This window comes from Danio aesculapii, chromosome 15, assembly GCF_903798145.1.
Source record: "Danio aesculapii chromosome 15, fDanAes4.1, whole genome shotgun sequence".
Taxonomy (NCBI): Eukaryota; Metazoa; Chordata; class Actinopteri; order Cypriniformes; family Danionidae; genus Danio; species Danio aesculapii.
Window position 1 is genome coordinate 1,626,945 of NC_079449.1, and position 23,683 is coordinate 1,650,627.

The 23,683-nt window shown below is 37.6% G+C and overlaps 1 protein-coding gene across 2 annotated transcripts; it reads right to left on the minus strand.

Moving 5' to 3' along the window:
• Positions 1 to 37: 37 nt before the first annotated feature.
• Positions 38 to 22,628, minus strand: LOC130241654 (basic salivary proline-rich protein 1-like). 2 transcript variants are annotated; one of them, XM_056473553.1, is made up of 4 exons: positions 22,530 to 22,628; positions 22,360 to 22,457; positions 21,318 to 21,980; positions 38 to 69 (listed from the first exon to the last, which is right to left on the minus strand). In XM_056473553.1, the coding sequence occupies exons 1-4, from the start codon at positions 22,543 to 22,545 to the stop codon at positions 64 to 66; spliced, it is 783 nt and encodes a 260-aa protein (XP_056329528.1). In that variant the 5' UTR covers positions 22,546 to 22,628; the 3' UTR covers positions 38 to 63. The 2 variants fall into 2 exon arrangements, with proteins under 2 accessions (XP_056329528.1, XP_056329527.1); XM_056473552.1 differs by lacking the exon at positions 38 to 69 and adding an exon at positions 17,860 to 17,927 and having other exon boundaries at positions 22,530 to 22,627.
• Between the last annotated feature and the right edge of the window lie 1,055 nt (positions 22,629 to 23,683).

A 23,683-nucleotide genomic window follows, 5' to 3' on the forward strand; every position in this document is an offset into this window, starting at 1 on the left:
TTTGTTACAGTACAAACATTACAGTGCATCAACGAGTCCCGGTCCAAACTCAGGTCTTCAGCTTCAGTCCTAAAAAACAAAAGAAAAGAGAACAATATCAGATAGATGGATGGATGAATGGATGGATGGATGGATGGATGGATGGATGGATGAAAAGAACAATAGATGGATGGATGGATGGACAAGTGGATGGATGGATAGATAGATAGATAGATAGACGAGACGGATGGAAAGAACAATAGATAGATAGATAGATAGATAGATAGATAGATAGATAGATAGATAGATAGATAGATAGATAGATAGATAGATAGATAGATAGATAGACTGACGGGTGGATAGATAGATACAATAACAGCATAACAGATATACTAATATAAAAATTAAACAACATTAGCTACACTTATTAAAATATAATAATCTAATAAGAATAAAAAGAGAATAAAAAACACAAGTGACCATAAATGTAATGATGTTTAACGTGATTATTATACTAGCTGATGAACAGGCTGATTAGATCTTACTGATAAGAATAGTTGCTTAGTTTAAGGCACAGTGTGCACCTTACTCCACTAGATGGCGTGTGTTCACAACAAACGAAGGTGTATTTTGAGTGTGGAATTATGGGAGTTATGGTCTTCATCATCCTACAGGACTCCTGCATATATCATGTTGATAGATGAGTAAAGTATCCAACACTTATTATAATGGTAGTGTGAAGAAGAATAAGACTGAAAGAATAAAAGCGAGAGAAACTCTGCTGATGAGAGATGAGTGTGACGTGGCACAAGATCAGCGGAGCTCTTATTAGGTTGTTGCAAGATCAAAAATTGTTATGACCAGAAGTTAACCAGAATTATTTATATGATTTATTCAACTTCTCATTTATTGTATTTTATTAACGTCTACCCTCTCCCCAACCCTAATCCTAACCCTAATGTAAAAATATTAATTGTTGTTATACAGTGTTACAAAAATGATGCTATATTGATGTGCGTATCCGCAGCTGTTGAGGTAGATAATACAATACAGTGTAATGGGTAACTAAATAAATAATAAATACAATAAATTATTGTTAAGGGTGGCACGAAAGCTCAGTGGTTAGCAACAAGGTCGCAGGTTTGAGACCCAGCTGGGTCAATAAGGCATTTCTGTGTGGAGTTTGCATGTTCTCCCCGTGTTGGTGTGGGTTTCCGCCGGGTGCTCCGGTTTCCCTCACAATCTAAACACATGCGCTATAGAGGAACTGATTAATTAAATTGACCATAGCGAATGAGTGTGTGTGTGAATGAGTGTATATGGGAGTTTCCCTGTACTGGGTTGCAGCTGGGAGGGCATCCGCTGCGTAAAACATATACTGGAATAGTTGGTGGTTCATTCCGCTGTGGTGACCTCTGATAATTAAAGGGAATACGCCAGAGGAAAATGAATGAATGAATTATCTAGATCAATGATTTTAGACATCTGCATTTCTATGGTAAAATCTAGAAGGGATACAGCTGTGGCATGCACACATCAACACAGCATAATTTGAGAGAGACTGTACAATAATACTTAATATAAGTGTAACAGGGAGATGTTAAACCTGGCAGGAGCTGTATCACTACTGGCAACTACTACTTCTGTGTGCTGTTTTGATTCGCTTTCAGTGCTCGGTATTATTTTCAGTGTCACACCCTCATTTGTTTTCACGGTTACCCCTTTTTAGTTGCCAGTGATTGTCAGTCTTTGAATGTAAATGTTTGTAGTTTGTTTCTGGTTTCGGTTCCTGCCCTGTATCCTTGTTTGCATCTATTAAAGCTTTCAGGTGGACGTGGTTCCACCTCTCGTCTTTGCTTACCCGCACCCAAACCATAACAGACTGAAAGTAATAAATATTTGAGTTCACTTGTATTTTGACCTTTTCAAAAGTGGCTCATGCTAAGAGTATTGAGATCAGTTTGAGACTTTTACACTACCTGACAAAAGTCTTGTTGCCTATCCAAGTTTTAGGAACAGCAAATAATAAGTTGACTTCCTAGTTGAACATTTGGTATCAGAAGTGGCTTATATGAAAGGCAAAGGCCTCTAGATGATACTTATTTGACCACAGTGAAATATAATCATGTCTTCATTAATAATGATTTCATTAGGACAGTAAGGTCTGACTCTGCTTAGACAAAAGTCTCATCACTGAACCTTCAATAATGTCCAGTATAGAATATGTGGTCATGCTGCAGTGGAAACAGAATGAATATTGTGTCTGACTCCATCATGAGCTTGGAGGACTGCATCCATACATCTCTGCAATGACTCAAATCACTGATTAATAAAGTCATCTGGAATGGCAAAGAAAGCGTTCCTGCAGGACTCCCAGAGTTCATCAAGAGTCTTTGGGTTCATCTTCAATGCCTCCACCTTCATCTTATTCATTCAACTCAATAATGTTTATGTCTGGTGACTGGGCTGGCCAATCCTGGAGCACCTTGAGCTTCTTTGCTTTCAGGAGCTTTGATGTGGAGGCTGAAGTATGAGAAAGAGCGCTATCCTGCTGGAGAATTTGCCCTCTCCTGTGGTTTGTAATGTAATGGGCAGCACAAATGTCTTGATACCTCAGGCTGTTGATGTTGATTATCCACTCTGCAGATCTCTCACACACCCCCATACTGAATGTAGACCCCAAACTATGATTTCTCCTTCACCAAACATGACTAATTTCTGTGAGAATCTTGGCTCCATGTGGGTTCCAGTAGGTCTTCTGCAGTATTTGTGATGATTGAGATGCAGATCAACAGATGATCTTTTCCAAATGATCAACTAGAAGTTATTACTTGTTGCTCTTACAACTGGGATTTATGACAAGACTTTTGCCAGGTAGTGTGTTTTGAAATGAAGTTAAACAATACTATCTACCCTAGTGCACCTGACACGCTTTATGACTGTAAGTGTGGACCACACCTAAAGATCAGCTGGGTTTATGATATGACATAATCACACCACTCATCTGCTTCTCTGTTTCCACTCCCAGATTTTGTCATTTTAAATCTCTTTTTTTCACAAAATAATACTTACTTCATATATATTTGGTTCTCAGACAAATGTATCATAAGTTAGGGATGCTTAAGCTGTCACAAAGTAAGATTTGTTTGCACTTTAAGTCATACAAATTACTGCTATACTCCTGTAGTTGTGAATTTAATAATGCCAAACAAGCCTCTTATGACGTGTTTAACGGTCATCATAATCTTAAATCCTTGACATTTTTTATTATTTTGATTAAAAAAATGAACATTTTTATGCATTTATGAATGTATTATATCATCTTTGTGTCAAATTACAAAGAACGAATTACCGCTTATGCGAGGTGTTTCTAATGCAGCGTCTATGGGGCTGAGAGTAAATGTGATGTTATTCTCTCTCTCTCTGGCTGCCGTCATCAGTCTCACACCATTTTTTCCTTCTTCTGAAAGTCTTGATAACACCATCGTGGAGTTTTTCTTTTATCATTTCAGAAAATAGGATCATTAAAAAATTATTTGTTGTACTCTCCCATTGACTGCGCTCTAAGTTTACCCAGCTATGACGTCTTCCGCTACTGAGAAACCCGGAAATGTGAAAAAGGTCTATATTGCATTTTCTACCTCTGTGCTTTATCTAGTTTTCTTTACATTATAATATGTAAACACCCTTAAATCAAGATACATGTACATTAAAATCTAAACAACACATAACAAGTGTTTATTGCAAACGAAGTGTTTGCATATTAAACACAAAAAGTGATGCCAGTGGGGGCTGAAAAACAAGCTTTTAGCATTTTTCAGAACCAGCAGGCTGAAATTTATATATGAAATTAACTAATTTACTTAATCTCCAGTAATTGGATAATTGTAAACGATATTACAAATTCTTATACATGGAAATGCAAATTATATTATATACAAGTTCACATATATAAAATACAATGGCGTATATGCAACATACATAGCAAAAATAGACATTAACATATATATTTTCAACCACTGGTATTACAAATATGTACATGCATAGCTTTTATTAATCACCTCCTGTGTTTTTTTAACAAATGCCATTACAATCGTCCTGGTTACGTACGTAACCCACGTTTTCCGAATAGGGAACGCAGACGTGTGTCTGTATAAACAGACTTTGGGAGTGCTTTAGACTACCAATCACTTCTGAAGATAAGAAAACGAGCCAATGAAATGCCAATTGAATGTTTACACAGACACACGTAGAAGTTCCCTTATGAAGGGGAACTGTGTTTAATTTATCAATTTGATAGCATATTTTTAGATTTTTTCATATTCTAAATAAAACTAAAGGATTTAGAAATCGAACATTATTTTCCCCCCAACGCAATTTAATAGGGCACTATAAAGGCTAAAGAACTTAATTCTTATATGTGCTTAATTTTTGCAGCCTAGGGCTATGCTAGTCACCATGTATTGTAGCTGTTCTAAAACATACAGTATAGTGTAAAAGCATGTTTATTACTAAGAAAACCAAAACAACCAAACAAAATCATATTTTAATTGAGCACATCACATAAGGTACACATACAATACCGTCGTATCTAGTACTGTGAAAATGCAAAGCTGAAAATCTATGGTTAAAGCGCCACCCAGCGGTCAAAAGCTGCGGGCGCACTTACTACTGCGGTGGCGACAGCAAGCACGGCGGCAGAGGGAACATATTGAATTGTATATTTTAACATATTACATATAATTATACAAACGTATATGTATTCAAATATGGCTTTACATACATGTACATAACCTATGTATGCCCCATGGCCTCTGACAAGTTGATATTGAAGAGCGGGGGGTGGGGGGTGTTGGGGGCATGGGCTTGGTGGGAGGAAGTTGGTATCGCGGCTGAAATTGAAGACCAGGGAGGGGGGGGGGGGGGGGGGGGTGTAGTTGGTATCGTGTCTGACAGTGTAGAGCGGAAGTGGTGATTGTATGTGATTGTGGTGATTGTATGTGATTAGTGATTCTAATCCCTTAGAATCTTCCTAATCCCCCCCCCCCCCCCCCTCCTGCTTTACAAAAAGGTTGTATTAGTTAATGCATTTACTAACAAATTATGAGCAGTACATTCACTCATTCATTTATTCATTTTCTTTTCGGCTTAGTCCCTTTATTAATCCGGGGTCGCCACAGCGGAATGAACCGCCAACTTATCCAGCACATCTTACACATTGGATGCCCTTCCTGCCTTAATCAATCTCTGGGAAACATCCATACACACTCATACACTACGGACAATTTAGCTCACCCAGTTCACCTGTACCACATGTCTTTGGACTGTGGTGGAAACCGGAGCACCCGTAGTAAACCCACACGAACGCAGGGAGAACATGCAAACTCCACACAGAAATGCTAACTGACCCAGCCGAGGCTCGAACCAGCGACCTTCATGCTGTGAGGCGACAGCACTACCTACTGTCCCACTACGTCACCTGAACAGTACATTTATTACAGTAGTTGTGTTAGTTAACATTCATTCATTCATTTTCTTTTTCGGCTTAGTCCCTTTATTAATCCGAGGTCGCCACAGCGGAATGAACCACCAACTTATCCAGCACATGCTTTACGCAGCGGATGCCCTTCCAGCCGCAATTAGTTAACATTAGTTAATGAAAATTAAGATGTTCATTGTTAGCTCGTTAACTGACGGTGCATTAACAAGCATGAATTTACATGTTAATAATGCATTAGTACATACAAAACTATGATTAATAAATGCTGTACACGTATTGTTCATTATTAGTTCATTCATTCATTCATTTTCTTTTCGGCTTAGTCCCTTTATTAATCTGGGGTCGCCACAGCGGAATGAACCGCCAACTTATCCAGCATTTGTTTTATGCAGCGGATGCCCTTCCAGCCGCAACCCATCACAGGGAAACCCATACACACTCATTCACACTCATACACTATGGACAATTTAGCCTTCCCAATTCACCTGTACCGCATGTGTTTGGACTGTGGGGGAAACCGAAGCACCCGGAGGAAACCCACGCAAACGCAGGAAGAACATGCAAACTCTACACAGAAACGCCAACTGACCCAGCCGAGGCTCGAACCAGCGAACTTCTTCCTGTGAGGCGACAGCACTACCTACTGCGCCACTGCGTCGCCTCATTATTAGTTCATGTTGGTAAATACATTAACTAATGAAAGCTTATTGTAAAGTGTGACCACGTATATATGTACATGTTTGTAATTCCAGAGGTTGAAAAAAACATATGTAAACTTATTTTTTTGCAATATTTTGAAATACATATTCCATATATGTTATATATGTGAAATCCAAATATGAACTTATATACCACACATGTAATTTGCATAGATTTCCATATATCAGACTTCTATTTGGGGACTAACGAACTACAGTTATGATATTTTTATGGTAATTTTGTTCTTGTGTTCCACAGAAAACAAAATAAATTGGGTTAAAGCCATGACACTGAGAAAATGTGCAGGTATTTACTAAATAAGCACAAAGGTTTACCTCATCACTGCAACAGGACGACCTGCAGTCATGATGATGTCCGTGTCTATGATGACGTCCTAGACCTAGGAGTCTGAGTCCATGATGATGATGATGATGATGGTGGTGTCCGTGATGATGATGGTGTCCATGGTGGTGTCCACGTCCGAATCCACGCCCGAATCCACGTCCAAATCTGGGTCCTTGAGGCTGTATTACTGATCCATATCCTGGTCCTGGAGGCGGTAGTCCGGGTGCATATCCGGGTCCATATGCAGGCCCTGGAGGCTGTATTGCCGGTGCGAATGCTGGTCCTTGAGGCTGTAGTCCAGGCCCATATCCGGGCCCTTGAGGTGGTAGTCCAGATCCATATCCAGGTCCAAATCCGGGGCCTGGAGGCTGTATTCCTGGTCCATAGCCAGGCCCTTGAGGTGCTACTCCAGGTCCAAAACCGGGTCCGTAACCCTGAATACAAAACAGCATTCGCAACTCATTCATACTGCTACGATCTGATTATTTACACATACAGACTGAGAAGAGATTTAGAAGGATTTGTAGTGAAGAGGGTTATGAGCAAGTAAACTAATAAAAAAATGAATAAGTAAATAAGTAAGTAAATAAATAAATGAATGAATGAATGAATGAATGAATGAATGAATGATTGAAGTCCGGCTCCATTACCCTGAATGCAACACACCATTCTCAGCGCATTTTACTGCTGTAGTTTGAATATATACATACAGACTGAATAGAGATTTAAAATGATTTGTAGTGAAGAGGGTTATGAGTAAGTAATTAAATAAAAGATAAATAAACAAGTAAATAAGTAAATGAATGAATGAATGAATGAAGTCCGGGTCCAATACCATGAATGCAACGCACCATTCACAGGCCATTTTACTGCTGTAACCATATACTGACTATATACACATACTGTACAGACTGAAAAGAGATTTAAAATGATTGGTAGTGAAGACGGCTATGAGAAAGTAAATAAATAAATAAATAAATAAATGAATGAATGAATGAATGAATAAAGACCAGGTACATAAGCCTGAATGCAAAGCACCATTCACAAACCAATTTATTGCTGTAACCTGATTTTATACACATAAAGACTGAAAAGAGATTTAAAATGATTTGAAGTGGAGAGAGTTTGAGAAACTAAATAAATAAATAAATAAACGATTGAATGAATTAACAAATAAATAAATAAATAAATAATTAAACGAATGAACAAATAAATGAATGAATGAATGATTGAAGTCCGGCTCCATTACCTTGAATGCAACGCACCATTCACAGCCCATTTTACTGCTGTAGTCTAGAATATACACATACAGACTGAAAAGAGATTTAAAATGATTTGTAGTGAAGACGGTTATGAGTAAGTAAACAAATAAAAAATAAATAAGTAAATAAATAAATGATTAAATGAATGAATGAATGAATGAAGTCCGGGTCCAATACCATGAATGCAACGCACAATTCACAGCCCATTTTACTGCTGTAACCTGACTATATACACATACAGACTGAAAAGAGATTTAAAATGATTTGTAGTGAAGAGGGTTATGAGTAAGTAAACAAATAAAAAATAAATAAGTAAATAAATAAATGAATGAAGTCCGGGTCCAATACCATGAATGCAACGCACCATTCACAGCCCATTTTACTGCTTTAACCTCAATATATATACATACTGTACAGACTGAAAAGAGATTTTAAAAGATTTAAAGTGGAAAGAGTTATGAGTAACTAAACAAATAAATAAATTAAACAAATGAACAAATAAACAAATAAATAAATAAACTAATGAATGAATGAATGATTGAAGTCTGGCTCCATTAACCTGAATGCAAAGCACAATTCACAGCCCATTTTACTGCTGTAGTCTGAATATACACATACAGACTGAAAAGAGATTGAAAATGATTTGAAGTGGAGAGAGTTATACAATTTTTTTTTTAAATAATTAATTAAATAATAAATGAATAAATGAATAACTACAAATTTGCATCAATGAAATACTATCTACTTTTACAGCATTCATTGATATTTTATTAGAATTAAATGTTTTAAATATTTTTTTCTATTTCATTTTTAGTTTTTTAGTAAAAGTATTTTTGATGCATATTTAATTTGGGCAAATGTTTCAATATTTTTATAAGTTTAGTTTTAGTTAACAACAATAATAACCTTGTTCCATATGCAAATAGGATTTTCTTTGCACTCATTTGCATCTTCCCATGTACGAAACTGACAAAGCTTTTAGTGTCAAAAACAGCAGAGGACAGAAAGCCCAATAACACTGGGATCAAAATCCTGAAGTTTCTATAACGAGATTGTTTTCCAGTGCATCAGGATCTTTCATTCACTGTCATAATTAAATATTCTTACCACTGGCACGTTGTTTCCATAGCCAAACGTTGTCTGCACATTGTTTGCTGTCTGCTTTCTCACCAATTCACCTGTCAGAAACAGACTGATTAGATTTACTACATTATTAACTATATCATAAGTATAAGCATTAGTGAGCACCGTTTACCTGAGGACAGATCCATGGTGTATGAATATGTGTGGAGTGATCACTATGACATCAGTATTTATGCACATCCGTGTTTTTCAGCGGAGTGGGCGTGATCTGTGGGCGTGGCTTCACGTGTTCTGTTGCTGTAATAAGCAGAGCTAAACTCAATGAGCTCTGCTTCCTAGGATCAAATGTTGTATATAGGATGAACAGGCTTGTTAACACTAATTAATGTTATGCAAAAAAAATAAAAATCTCCTAGAGTGAATGTTCAACTCATGAATATTAATTAACCAGTGTTACATGATTGGATAAAAGACGTCAGTAGGCATAAGGAATTAAAGATAATAGATTAATTGTTAATTCGGTAACACGTTTACAATAAGGTTATATTAGTTAATGATAGTTAATACATAACATAAACAAACACCGAACAATACATTTATTATTACAATAAGCAATACAAGTATTTGTTTTTGTTTTTTGCTCTTTTAAAACCTGTTTTAACACATTTTAATCGCTTTTATCTGTATTTAATCATTATTATCCTTTGTATTTATTTTGTTATGCTTGTCTCTTTTATTCCTCTTTATGTAAAGCACTTTGAATTACCATTGTGTATGAAATGTGCTATATAAATAAACTTTCCCTCCCTGTTAGTTAATGAAAATACAGTAGCTCATTGTTAACTCACGGTGCATTAACTAAAGTTAACAAGCATTCATTTGGATTTTAATAATGCATTAATGTTGAACAATGATTAATAAATGCTCTACAAGTATTGTTCGTTAGTCAATACAATAACTAATGAAATCCTATTCTAAAGTGTGACCATTAATTACTATCAGACAGAATTATAAACTATTTCTATATCAGTGTTATTTCTAAATCTGCTTTTATTTCACTCATATTGTGATGACTTTGCTATTTTTGACTCATTTCTGATTGTTTTGCCTTTCAGTGAGTGTAAAATTCACAATTATGACCTTTCCGCCTTGAAAATCTGAGTTTACAGCTTACATTTGTACATTTAATGCTTCTGCCACATAATATATATATATATATATATATATATATATATATATATATATATATATATATATATATATATATATATATTAAAGACAACTCATCTACTAGCTATCACCAATTTATACGTTTTTCCTTGCCGTTCTGATTAGACTTTTTCCTTAGCATTCAAGAACAGACAGACGTCATATTGTGAAATAAAAGGTAGCAACAACCCCACCAAACCCCTATACAACAGCAAATGCACACCTTTGGCATAAATGGTGTACAAACATTAACCAGCAAAAGCAGTTTTTCTGGTTTTCTGACGTCTCGGGTGTGTCTCATTACTCAAATGCTTTTGTCAAACACTCAAAAGATAACATGTGACACACTACAGACCACATGAGCAGAAAGGCTTTTTTTAAAAGTGTTTATTCCTTGAACACGTGATCTTCAGGTGTTGTAGTGTCCTCCTCATGTGATTTGCTCTGTTAAACTCAGACTGTAAAACATATGAACATATACGTGACGTCACCTATAGGTTTCTGAAGAGCGCAAATGTAGCTAAAAGTATTACAAATGAACGTAACCTAGAAGGTATATCGATTATTGATAGAGAAATTAAAATCTTCCAGTTGGCCGATGACACTGTCTTATTTTTAAAAGATTAATGTCAGCTGTCCAAGGCTGTAAGTATAATTGAAGAATTTTCCAAACGTGAAATTTTGATGATTCATGAAACTAATTGTTATGTATGTGTGTCTTATCATCAAATATTCATTTAGAGATCGCACATACTTCTGAATTAAATCAGCCACACGCAGGTTAACATTTTACCAGCACTCTTTACTTCTCTTGTGTGTATGAACCCCGTAACATTACAAAACTACCCATCATGCCACCTGTTCCCCGTCGTAAGCTGCGGTCACACTTGACATTTCTTCCCATAGACTCCCATTCATACGCACGCGAATGCGTCAGACCGGAAACGCGGGGTCATGCGTCAAGCTTCGCATGTTGCTGCGGTGCAAAGTTCAAGCTTGGTGAACTCTGACCTGTGAAATCGCATCATTTGACTGCGTGAGACCAATCTAGGATGAAAACACGACCTCTCTGGGCAAAAATGTAAAACATGGAGCAATCGCTCGCTTTTTAAATGTCTAATAAGCTTGTTTAATCCCGCCCCTTTTCGCAGCGCAGCACGACAGAATTTCGCACACACAAAGCCCGGTGTGACCGTAGCTTTAAGCTACGGTCACACCTCACACCGGGCTTTGTGTGTGCGAAATTCTGTCGTGCTGCGCTGCGAAAAGGGGCGGGATTAAACAAGCTTATTAGACATTAAAAAAGCGAGTGATCGCTCTATGTTTTAAATTTCTGTTCAGAGAGGCCATGTTTTGATCTTCGATTGGTCTCATGCAGCCAAGTGATGCGATTTCGCAGGTTAGAGTTCACCAAGCTTGAACTTTGCACCGCAGCAACATGCGAAGCTTGACGCATGACCCCGCGTTTCCGGTCTGACGCATTCGCGTGCGTATGAATGGGAGTCTATGGGAAGAAAAGTCAAGTGTGACCGCAGCTTTAAAGACACAGATGCAATTATAGTACATGACAATGACTCCTCATTAAATGGTATTTTAGTAAAAGAGACTGTAAAGTATTTGGGTATTTATTTAGCCGTTAGACAACAGCTTAACTTTTCTGGTAGACTTAAATAACTCACAGTATTTTTAATCTTTTGCTCTAAATCAGGGGTGTCCAAACTCGGTCCTGGAGGGCCGGTGTCCTGCAGATTTTAGCTCCAGCTTGCCTCAACACACCTGCACGGATGTTTCTAGAAAGCCTTGTAAGTGCTTGATTAGCTAGCCCAGGTGTGTCTGATTGGGGTTAGAACTAAACTTTGCAGGACACCGGCCCTCCAGGACCGAGCTTGGACATGCCTGCTCTAAATAGACCTTTCCCTTTATGGGTGGGTTCTTTTGGAATGGCTTATATCTTCATATAGGTAATTACATTGCTTCTTCCAGCCCCTTCCAACTACAAGATATTATTTGTTACTATAAAGGTAAAACTGATATGTCAGAGAACTACATAATTAACTTTTTTATTTTGTATGGAAAATATTTTATTCACAAACAAAAATTCTCAAATTCTCAGTCTTCTTTTTCACATTTTTAAATTGAAATTGATTGCTTTTATTAAATCTCTTAGACTGGGTAATAACAAGAATAGTAATTGATTCTTGGATTATTATGATAATTATTTTGGAAATATCACAGATATATAAGTCCGACTTTCCTCTTGCTGCATTTGTTTTATTTATGTACCTCTGTTTAATTTTTTTTTCTTTCTCTTCTGTTTTGCTTTTTTTTTACTGTTTTATATGTGTTTATAATATTACTTATTATTTATAGCAACCGGGGGGGACAGGGGGATGCTTCCCCCTCACTATTAGAGACAGACCATTTAGAAACAGGTGTTTAATAATTATATGAACGTGTGATCTCATGCAGCCGTCCCCCCACTTTTAAAATGTCCACAACGCCCCTGGTTCTTCGTACGTGGATTACTCAATTATCTGGATTTGGTTGTTGATGATTTGACACTGTCCAGGTTGTTTCGTTCTTTAAAACTCATCAGAGAGTTGTTGTCATAGCAACAATTCTGGTAGCTCAAACCTGCTAGGGAGCAGGTTTATTTCATGTAAACAGGATTAGATCGGGTCAGTTCAAGCAAAGGTGATACTGAAAGTATGTAAGAATGCTGATATTTTCTTACAGTAGTTATCTATAGATTATATACACTTGAAAAAAAAGTAAAATAGTTAAAAAAAAGTTTATATATACACACATTATTAATTTATAATAATTAATCATATTTAATATTAATTAATTAATAATATTTATGTTTATATACATATAAGTTTAAAAATATTTATAAATAAAACTTAGTAAATAAAAGTAAAAAAACGGGGTGGTTCTCCCCAAGGAGATCAAAGAGAACATTTATTAATATGGACTTATGTACAAATGCGCACTATTTAAAGGTACCCATCTAGCTTTAGTACAGTTTCTGTAAGATAATAGACATGCACAATATTCAACTGTTTTTTGTTTGTTTGTTTTTTTATAAAGGTATAATAATTTATGCAGTTATGCATGTTTTGACAGTTAATATGCCGGTGATTTGATGCTTTGCAAAAGTTGCAGACGCCTTTACCAAATCAAAATGCTTTTTTGTGCTGCAAAATTAATTTAAATTCCTTACGCCGATTAAGAAACTAAAATAAGCCTAGGCTTTAGTACAGAAAATCCGATCTAAAATGTAAAACTAAATAAATTGCTAAATACTTTTGACACATGAAAGTGTAAAGCCTGCAGCCCACAACAAATGTGGAGAGTTATTGCTTATCATATTTACCAAACCGTTTACTGCTAATTTTATGTAATTTTGTTCATGTGGATAATTGAATATTAATCAGATGATGTCATTACGTTGCTGTGCCGTCAGCCAATCATTGCATTGCTGATCATGATTTCGGGGATTATATTAATATGCATAAATTATTATCCTTTATTTTATTTTATTTTATTTAAAAGTCCAATATTGTGCATGTAAGCGTTTGTATCTTAAAAGTTCATATCAATAAATCTTCTCTTTAAACCATCAGGTGGCAGTCTTTGTACTTTATTTCGGAGTAAAGATTGAATAAATTTTTTTATATATATTTATTTAACTTAATATTATAAAAAATTATAAAATTGTAAATACATTTTTTATATATAAAGTTATTATATATATATATATATATATATATATATATATATATATATATATATATATATATATATAAATAAAATAACTTTATATATAAAAAATGTATTTACAATTTTCCCAAGTGTATATAACTACTACTGTAAGAAAATATCAGTATTTGGTACATACTTTCAGTATTATCTCTGCTTGAACTGACCCGATCTAATCCTGTTTATATGAAATGAGCCTGCTTCCGAGCAGGTTTGAGCTAGCAGAACTGTTGCTATGACAACAACTCTCTGATGATTGATCGTCATTATCCAAATCCAGCTAACTGAGTAATCCATGTACGAAGAACGGACCCCTGATCTGTTATTATCATAATTGTTTTTTTGTGTGTGTGTAAGATCGTATTTTGTATGTTTGTTATTGGTCAACAAAAAATAAATAAATAAAAATTTCCCAGGAAAAAGATCTGACGTAAAAAAAAAAGTAGCTTAAAGTAGGTGTGGCCAATCGTCGGCAGTTTGTTCTTGCGTCATCGCACCGACCGGGGGATACCAAACCAAACACACGTGCTATAGGTGAATTGGATGAACTAAATTGGCCGTAGTGTATGAGAGTGTGTCTGAATGAGTATGTACTGTATGGGTGTTTCCCAGTACTGGGTTGCAGTATGTTGGATAAGTTGGTGGTTCATTTCACTGTGGCGATCCCTGATAAATAAAGGGACTAAACAAAAGGAAAATGAATGAATGAATGTAGTATATATATCATTATTTATTCATTCATTTTCTTTTAAGCTTAGTCCCTTTATTAATCAGGGGTCGCCACAGCGGAATGAACCACCAATATATCAATTTATATGTCGTTTCTCTTGGTATTATTTACATGTTTGTATAAGTTTCTTTATATTTTTACTAAATATTACTCAGTTATATGCAGGGGCGTCGCTAGACCCAATTCAACTGGGGAGTTGGTGGGTTGGGGATTTGCGATGGGGGATGGGGGTACGTGCCCCAGTAGAGCTTTATGTCTAGCAACGCCCCTGGTCATTTGTACAGATTTTCAGTCAGTTATGTGGCTGTTTTTAAATGTGCTTTATAAATAAATGAACTTTTGATTTTTATATATTATTGGGACTACATGTGCAGCAAAAAAAAAAAAAATCAAGAAAAAATGTGTTATAAAAACCTTGAATTAAGTATGGGACCAGCACTGTAAACATTGCAACAATAGCTCTGGACTACAAACCTCCAACTGTTGCTGTGATTTCATAGTGCAGATGTGGTGTAAACATCATTTTAATATCATTCAGTTCAGTTTAATTTAAACAATTAAAAGCAAATTAGCCATTAAACAACATCACAATCTCTTTAAGAGTAATCCGCTTATATGTCCTCCTACACTTCAGTCAAAGTCAAAGTCAGCTTTATGGTCAATTCAGCCACATGTACAAGACATATAGAGAATCGAAATTGCGTTACTCTCAGACCCAAGGTGCTTAACATTAATATATAAAAAAATATATATATATATATATATGTATAAAAAATAGTAGAGTTTAAGAAAAAGAAAATTTACAATATATTCAGCTCATGCCACTAGGTAAACATCGTGGGGACGCTTCTCTGCTTCACTGAATGATAAAACAATGCAGTCCTCTGTAGCACACCCTCATGTTGTGAAGTTTCATAAAGTAATTTCGAGAGGAGCACGTGATATGATTGAGCACGTCTGGCCGCTCATCTGTAATCAGTAATAATCCAATCAGAGTGATCCTAGTTTACTATAAATGGATCATTTTCTCCCTACTGTTCTATCTTTGTTTGGAAGAATCCCCCCTTCCACCCCATCTCCTCCTTTTCCTCCCTTTTCTAAAGGGGGAGCTCTCGAGACCTACCTGATCTCGGATCTCCTGATATGCTTATTGATTGGGCGGGAGCCCTGGGCTCAAATATCTCAGAGCTCAGGGTTCTCTCCCGGAACAGCATGCCAAACCTGTTTTATACGACAAGCATATCTAAGTGGGAACTCTTGAAGTCTGGAATGGTGTTGTCCCGGTACTGAAGTTTTAAAAACGTCCAATTCCTAACATTTAAGCACTGTTGAGCACATTCCTAAACACTGCTGATTTACAATAGTATTCACCAGTGCTCAACAGAAATGACTGTGGTTGGCAATGAAGGTCATCAGTTCACCGCTTTGAACTGAGTGCAAACACAGATACACGGACACTGGAGCGTTTTGAAGCTGCGAGGATCAGTCGAGTCATCAGCAGATCGCTCGTCTGTGTTTTCACTCTGTAAACACCGGTGACGTGCGGTGAACTGATGATCTTCATGGCCAATCACAGTCATTTCTGTTGAGCACGGGTGAATACTATGGCAAATGGATGTTTTTTTTTATTTATTTCAGTACCGAAATTCAGCATCATGACAAGTCTAATATAGCGAAAGAACCATTTCATTAACTTGAGTTTGATAAATGACATCTAAAACGTGTGCTTGGGAAAGAAAACTTGTGCCATTTCCCTTAACTTAGCTGAAAATGAGGTCTGATATCCCTTTTTATTTTCACTATCCACTCAGAACGGACCTTCAGGTCACTCGGAAAGCAGTGAAAATTATACATATAGACTGATTTCACACGGCCACCATTTTAAAAGTGAAAGCCACGGTGTGGTGGGAAGAAACCCGGAAGTATCCCCTGGAGTACAGGAAAGAAATTTCTGTTATTTTTTCTTTGCTGATAAGATATAAAGCCAGGTACACAACAATACGCCATTGCGGACACCGCTCCTGTACTCCAGTCGATACTTCCGGGTTTCTTCCCACCACAGCGTGGCTTTCACTTTTAAAATGGTGGCCGCGTGAAATCAGTCTATATGTAGGCCACTGCAGCAATGATGTCACGTGCAAACAACCCATTTCTAGTATGATCTTTGGACTTTTATTTCATTCTGTTCTATCACTTATTATAGGGCAGGGGTCACCAAACTTGTTCCTGGAGGTCCGGTGTCCTGCAGATTTTAGCTCCAACCCTAATCAAACACACCTGAACAAGCTAATCAAGGTCTTACTAGGTATACTTGAAACACCCAGGCAGGTGTGTTAAGGCAAGTTGAACATAAACCCTGCAGGGACACCGGCCCTCCAGGACAGAGATTGGTGACCCCTGTTAAAGGGTATATGCCGAAGCATGCTAATAGGACTTTTAATTTGCCAGAAACCTGGGTTAATCGTTTCCGGTGAAGTGTATGCCAATGCAAAATTGGCACGTTTAAGGTCTGTTTTCTTTAAAAATCAGTGATCTCCACTGTCTGAGTGATATCCGATATTAAGTGGGTCTCAGATTGTACAAGAAGCACTGCATTACATAACTTTTTTCCCGCCATGTCTTTATAATATGAGCATTTATTTTAAACCCAGTATATTCAATGGAGCTTCTGAGCTAGCCTGTCGATTCTGACGGGCGGCTTTTTGTCTCGTTTTACGCTTGAGCAACTAAATGAATGCCAAAGTCTGTTTAACTGATTGTATTTGAGTTACATTACAACATCGATGCTGTAAAAGAAACCGTATAAAATGGAAAAAAAACTCACAATAACAGGTCACCGGAAGTTTATCAGTATGGGAAAAACACTAGCTCGGCATATACTCTATATATTTTGGACTTGAAAGTGATGACATACACTTTTATTATCAAAGTTTTGAATATTTGAGTTTCAACAGTGCTGCAAACCATTAAAGAACAATAAAGAGAAAACAAAGAAAAACAGCGAATACAGAAAGTACACTTAAAACTGATTATTGTGCATGTTTTTAATAATGAAATTCTGAGTAATAAACTAGGGCAGACACATTGCATAAACACAATTTGGTTTGTTTAACAGCGAGACCCCAAACCTGAGACTCCAAGCATGAATGGATATCATTTCATAGGTATTTGGAGAGCTCAAACCTGGTGTATATTTTTCCTCCTGTTATATAAAGAATCCAACAAGTGGGTTATATTTGAAACCAACATTTAAAACCATTGTTAGAGAAAAACATCTGTAAATTTGTTTGTTTTTGGACTCAAAACCTTACAGTGTCTCAACAAGCCCTGATCCAAACTCCTGTCTTCAGCTTCAATCCTAGAAAAACAGAGAGAACAATGTCAACTTAGATTTTTCTATGAAAGACAAAAAATCATTATTAACATTTTATATACAGTGGTGTGAAAGTTGTTCGACCTCATGTTTGTCACACTTTAATGTTTTACTTCATCAAACACATATAAATATTAGTCAAATGTAACACAAGTAAACACATCATCAGTTTTTAATTCAAGGTTTTTATTATTAAGGGAAAACAAAACCCCAAAACTACATAGCCCAGTGTGAAAAAGTGTTCACCCCCTGTTAAAACGTAACTTAACTATGGTTTATCATACTTGAGATCAATTTTGCCAGTCACACCCAGGCATGATTACTGCCACGCTTGTTTGCAATTACGAGATCACTTCAATAGGACCTGCCTAACAGACCAAGAGATAATCAAAAGCTAGACATCAAGCCGAGATCCAAAGCCTACTAAAAATCAGCTTAAACAAGGCTAAGCTGGTTGGCTGGTTTTAGCTGGTTGTCCAGGCTGGTTTTAGAGGGGTTTTGGCCACCGGGTTTTGGCCAGGCTGGTTTCCAGCCATTTCCAGCCTGGACTTGGCTGGTCAGGCTGAAAAAACACCAGTTAAAACCAGCTAAAACCACCTTGACCAGCCTGATTTAAGCTGGACATAGCTGGTTTTGGCTGGGCTCTCAGCCTGGCTAAGCTGGTCAAATTTGGTCATCTCCCAGCCTGACCACCTAAGACCAGGCTGGAAAGGGTTGGAAACCAGCCTGGAAGTGGCCAAAACCCCTCTAATACCAGCCTGGTTGACCAGCTAAAACCAGCCAACCAGCCTAGGCTGGTTTAGGCTGTTTTTTTCAGTAGAGAAGACATTCAAAAACAAACTAGAAAGACAATAATTGAGATCTACTAGTCTGGAAAAAGGTTATAAAGCCATTTGTAAAGCTTTGAGACTGCAGCGAACGACAGTGACAGCCATTATTTACAAATGGCAAAAACATTGAACAGTGGAGAACCTTCCCAGGAGTGGACAGTAGACCAAAATTACCCCAAGAGGCAGAGACAACTAATCCAGCAGGTCATAAAAGACCCCACAACAACATCCAAAGTACTGCAGGCCTCAGATAAGGTTAGTGTTCATGATTCCACCATAAGATATTAAAAAAACGGTTTGCATGGTCGAGTTCCAAGACAAAAACCGCTGCTGTCAAAATGAACACACAGGCTCAGCTTTGCCAGAAAACATCTTCATGATCTCCAAGACTTTAGGAAAAATATACTGGACTGATGAGACAAAAGTTGAACACTTTGAAAGGTGTGTGTGCCATTATTCATTCATTAATTCAGTCATTTTCCTTCGGATTAGTCTCTATTTCAGAGGTCGCCATAGTACAATGAACCGCCAACTATTCCAGCATATGTTTCACGCAGCAGATGCCCTTCCAGCCCAATGAGAAACACCCATACTTACACTCAAACATACACACACACACACACACACACACACTACCGCCAATTTAATTAATCCAATCGACCTATAGTGCATGTGTTTGGACTGTGGGGGAAACCGGAGCACCCGGAGGAAACCCACGCTAACACAGGGAGGACTTCTGGACCTGGAAGACTTGCTTGGATAAATGGAGCATCAAAATATCCTAAATAGGAATGTCCTGCCATCTGTTAGTGACCTCAAGCTGAAGCAAATTTCAGTTTTACAGCAGGACAATGATGCAAAACACACAAGCAAACCTTCTTTTAAATGGCTGAAGAAAAACGAACTGACTTTGCAGTGGCCTGGTGAAAGTCCTGACCTGAATCCAATTGAGATGTTGTGGTATGACCTTAAAAAGGCGGTCCATGCTCGAAAACCGTCCAATGTGGCTGAACTACAACAATTCTGCAAAGACGAGCTGGCAAAAATTCCTTCACAGCCCTGTAAGAGACTTATTGCAACTTGACTGCAGTCGTTGCTGCTAACGGTGTTATTAGGTTTAGGGGGCAAGCACTTTTTCACACAGGACTATGTGGTTTTGTATTTTGTTTTCCCTTAATAATAATATCCTTCATTTCACAACTGCATGATGTGTTTATTTGTGTCATCTTTGACTAATATTTACATTTGTTTGATAATCTGAAACATTAAAATGAGACACAAACATGCAAAGAAGTAGGAAATCAGCAAGGGTTCAAACACATTTTTCACACCACTGTACGTGGAAATGAATAGTATAAATGTCTGTTCAAGTATTACATGTTTTTTTTTTTTATTGTACTAGTAAATCCAGCAGCTCTATGTCCTCTGCAGTGAATGGGGCTGCAGCATCATATCATAAACCAGATGCACTGCCATGGAGAATTAAAGTTACAAATTGTAAATAACTCCTGAAGGGGAATCAGCTGAAGTGCAGCTTCCATGTGAATGGGGTTAAAGGAACTATTGCTAAACAAGATCAGATTTCTCACAGCTTTGGAACCATTTGGATGAAAATGTACTCACTATCCTTTCATTAATATATCTTTAGGAAATTGCTCTTGGACTTAATATGCAGACGAGGTTTATATACGTGTATCTCCAAGGAAATCATGTTTGTCCTCTTTTCTGCATGTAAACCGGTTAGTTTGCATTACAGAAGGGAGTTCACAGAAGACTATCAGTTTGAACTCGTCTGACCAGCTGTTTTTGCATGTTTAAACTGGCCAGGATTGTTTTACCTTGCTGAATAGCCCCGAGTTTTATCCCCAATTTTATCCTCCTTACACTGGCTGCCTGTAAAGTTTCATATTGAATTTAAAATATTGCTTCTTACTAATAAAGCTTTAAATAATCGAGCTCCTGTTTATCTAACCAATCTTTTGTCTCACTACAATCCAATCCATGAACGGCAGCTACGCTAATTATTCTCATTCTCTATTTCCACCTGGGGATCCTCATACCGAGGCCCTTAGACTATGCAGCGCCGCTGATTCGTTCCTAGACCAGTGACGAGATGATCCCAAGGTTTCCATATCCTGGACATAATTCTTCACTTTCGCCAATTGGTAAAGTTTTTCCCTCTCCGCTGTCGCCACTGGCTTGCATGGTTCGGGATCTGTAGAGCTGCGCATCGATGGATTTGCTCTTCAGTGTTTGGACTCTCAGTAGTGATTATTAAACCACACTGAACTGAGCTCAATTGAACTGAACTTAAACTCTGAAAACTGAACTGACACGGATTCAATTTACTATCATCTTCTATGTGAAGCTGCTTCGACTACATTGTAAAAGCGCTGCACAAATAAAGGTGAATTGAATTGAATTGAATGATAAGGTTCTTTTTTGCTCGATGATCTTGTGTTGCACAAAACAAAATGAATTTGGATTTTATGACATGATACTGAGCAAATGTGCAGGTATTTACTAAATCAGCACAAATGTTTACCTCATCACTGCTCGATGACTTGTGCCCACGATGATGTCCGCGTCCATGTCCATGGCCATGTCCACGATGGCGCTCCTGTCCGTGATGATGTCCAAATCCGCGTTGGTGTCCGTGTTCATATCCATATCCGGGTCCTTGAGGCTGTCCATATCCGGGTCCTTGAGGCTGTCCATAGCCAGGTCCTTGAGGTTGTCCATATCCGGGTCCTTGAGGCAGTCCATATCCGGGTCCTTGAGGCAGTCCATATCCAGGTCCTTGAGGTGGTCCATATCCGGGTCCTTGAGGTTGTCCATATCCGGGTCCTTGAGGCAGTCCATATCCAGGTCCTTGAGGTGGTCCATATCCGGGTACTTGAGGTAGCCCATATCCTGGTCCTTGAGGTGGTCCATATCCCGGTCCTTGAGGCACTCCGGGTCCAGGTCCATATCCAGGTCCTTGAGGCACTGCAGGTCCACATCCAGGTCCTTGAGGTACTCCAGATCCAGGTCCATATCCTTGAGGCACTCCGGGTCCAGGCCCATATGCGGGTCCTTGAGGCACTCCGGGTCCTGGTCCATATCCAGGTCCTTGAGGCACTCCGGGTCCATATCCGGGTCCTTGAGGCACTCCAGATCCAGGTCCTTGAGGCACTCCGGATCCGGGTCCATATGCAGGTCCTTGACCCTGAAAGCAAAAGGGCCAGATCTTATGAATTTGAATGATTTTCATATCAACATTATTTTTGTACCAATGAGATTTTAGCCTACTAGTTCGGGATTTATTGGTATCATATTTGTTTCTACAAGGTTTTTGTTTATTTTTAGCACTTTCTATACATTTGATTTCAGTAAATGTTTACATTTTTCAAGATTTTAGATTTAGTTAGTAATAATTTTTATTAATTTGTCATCAATTTGAATCTTTCCATGTATGAAACTGACGACGTTTTCAGCATAAAATCAGTAGAGCACAGAAAGGACAATACCACTGGGACTAAAAGTCTTGAGGTAATTTCCTTGTGTATTAGAAACTTTCATTCACTGTCATGATCAAATATTCTTACCGCTGTCATGTCAAACGCATTATATTTATTCTTCTTTGAGAAGAGTCCCTCCACCTCGTTTCCCTCTGCCTTCTTCACCTCCTCTTCTCCTTCAATAGCTGGAAAAAACAAACTTTTAGTCACACTCTAAAATCATTCAATAAACTGATGTATAAGTGAACAGCATTTACCATCTGCCAGATCCATGATGAATGAGTTTGTGCGATGTGATCTCTATGACAGCAGTATTTATCCAGTGTTTTCAGAAGAGGGGGCAGGACCAGTTCCACCCAGTATCCCATCATTGAACAAAACCCCACCCTTTACATTCAGAGAGGCGGAGCTTAAATAAGCAGTCCTTAGCCCAGAGCGTAAAACCAGTTATTGTGGTTACAAAAGTAGGCTGGCTGATCAAGGATCCTTAGATCAGGTTTATTACTTATAATCTATCAGATAACACTATAAACAATTTCATATCACTGTTATTTGTGCATCAAGGTTTTTCTCTCAGACTTTTTGTTATTTTGAGTTTACATCTCTGAATTCGTCTAATTTCTGAATTAACATTTTGCACTTGACAGTTTTGTCAAAATTATGACCTATTATTCTTGAAAATTTGAGATTACATCTTGCAGTTGTTGTTGTTTGTTTGTTTGTTAAATGTGTCTACAATAAAAGCAGTCCATAGAAACTAAACCACTAGAGGCAACCATCAAACAGAGAATACAACTTTGGCACAAATATGATTACTTGTTTCTCTGACATCCATGTCGGGTGTGTCTCAACACAAATCCTGCCTCAAATACTTCTGTCAAAACACTCATAAAGATGAGTCATGTTTGCCCAAAAGCAGGTATTGATCATTGCTGATCTGTGACTCACTACAGAAGAGCAGAACTGGTTTCAGAGTTATTATGGTTTGAAGTTAAACAGTCTATTCTCTTTAAAGGCCACCTATTTTACCCCTTTTTCAAGATTTAAGATCAGTCTTTTGTGTCTCCAGAATGTGTCTGTAAAGTTTCAGCTCAAAACACTCCTCAGATTATTTTTATACCCCAAATGCTGTTCACACCAGACGCGGAACGCGCAGATAAATCACGATATTCGCGCGCAAATAGACGTGTTAAAATTTGAGTTTACTCGCTTCATTTGCGCGTCAAAATCACTTCAGAACAGATGCGGATTCGCGTCATGGCCAGAACTTCTGTCTGAGCAGTAACTGTAGCTTCATTGCTAAATGGCTAACATTTATTTTATTGAGAGAATAACTGTGTTTATGTGCTTTATGAAGGCAGGAAAACAGTGTTTTCTTTAGAGCAGTGAGCACTGAGTCCTCTAGATCCTT

Excerpts from the sequence above, each read along its gene's own strand:
- LOC130241654 (XM_056473553.1), bottom strand. Across the intron at positions 21,981-22,359 it reads ATGCGTTTGACATGACAGCG|GGTCAAGGACCTGCATATGG; the intron begins GTAAGAATATTT and ends TTTTGCTTTCAG.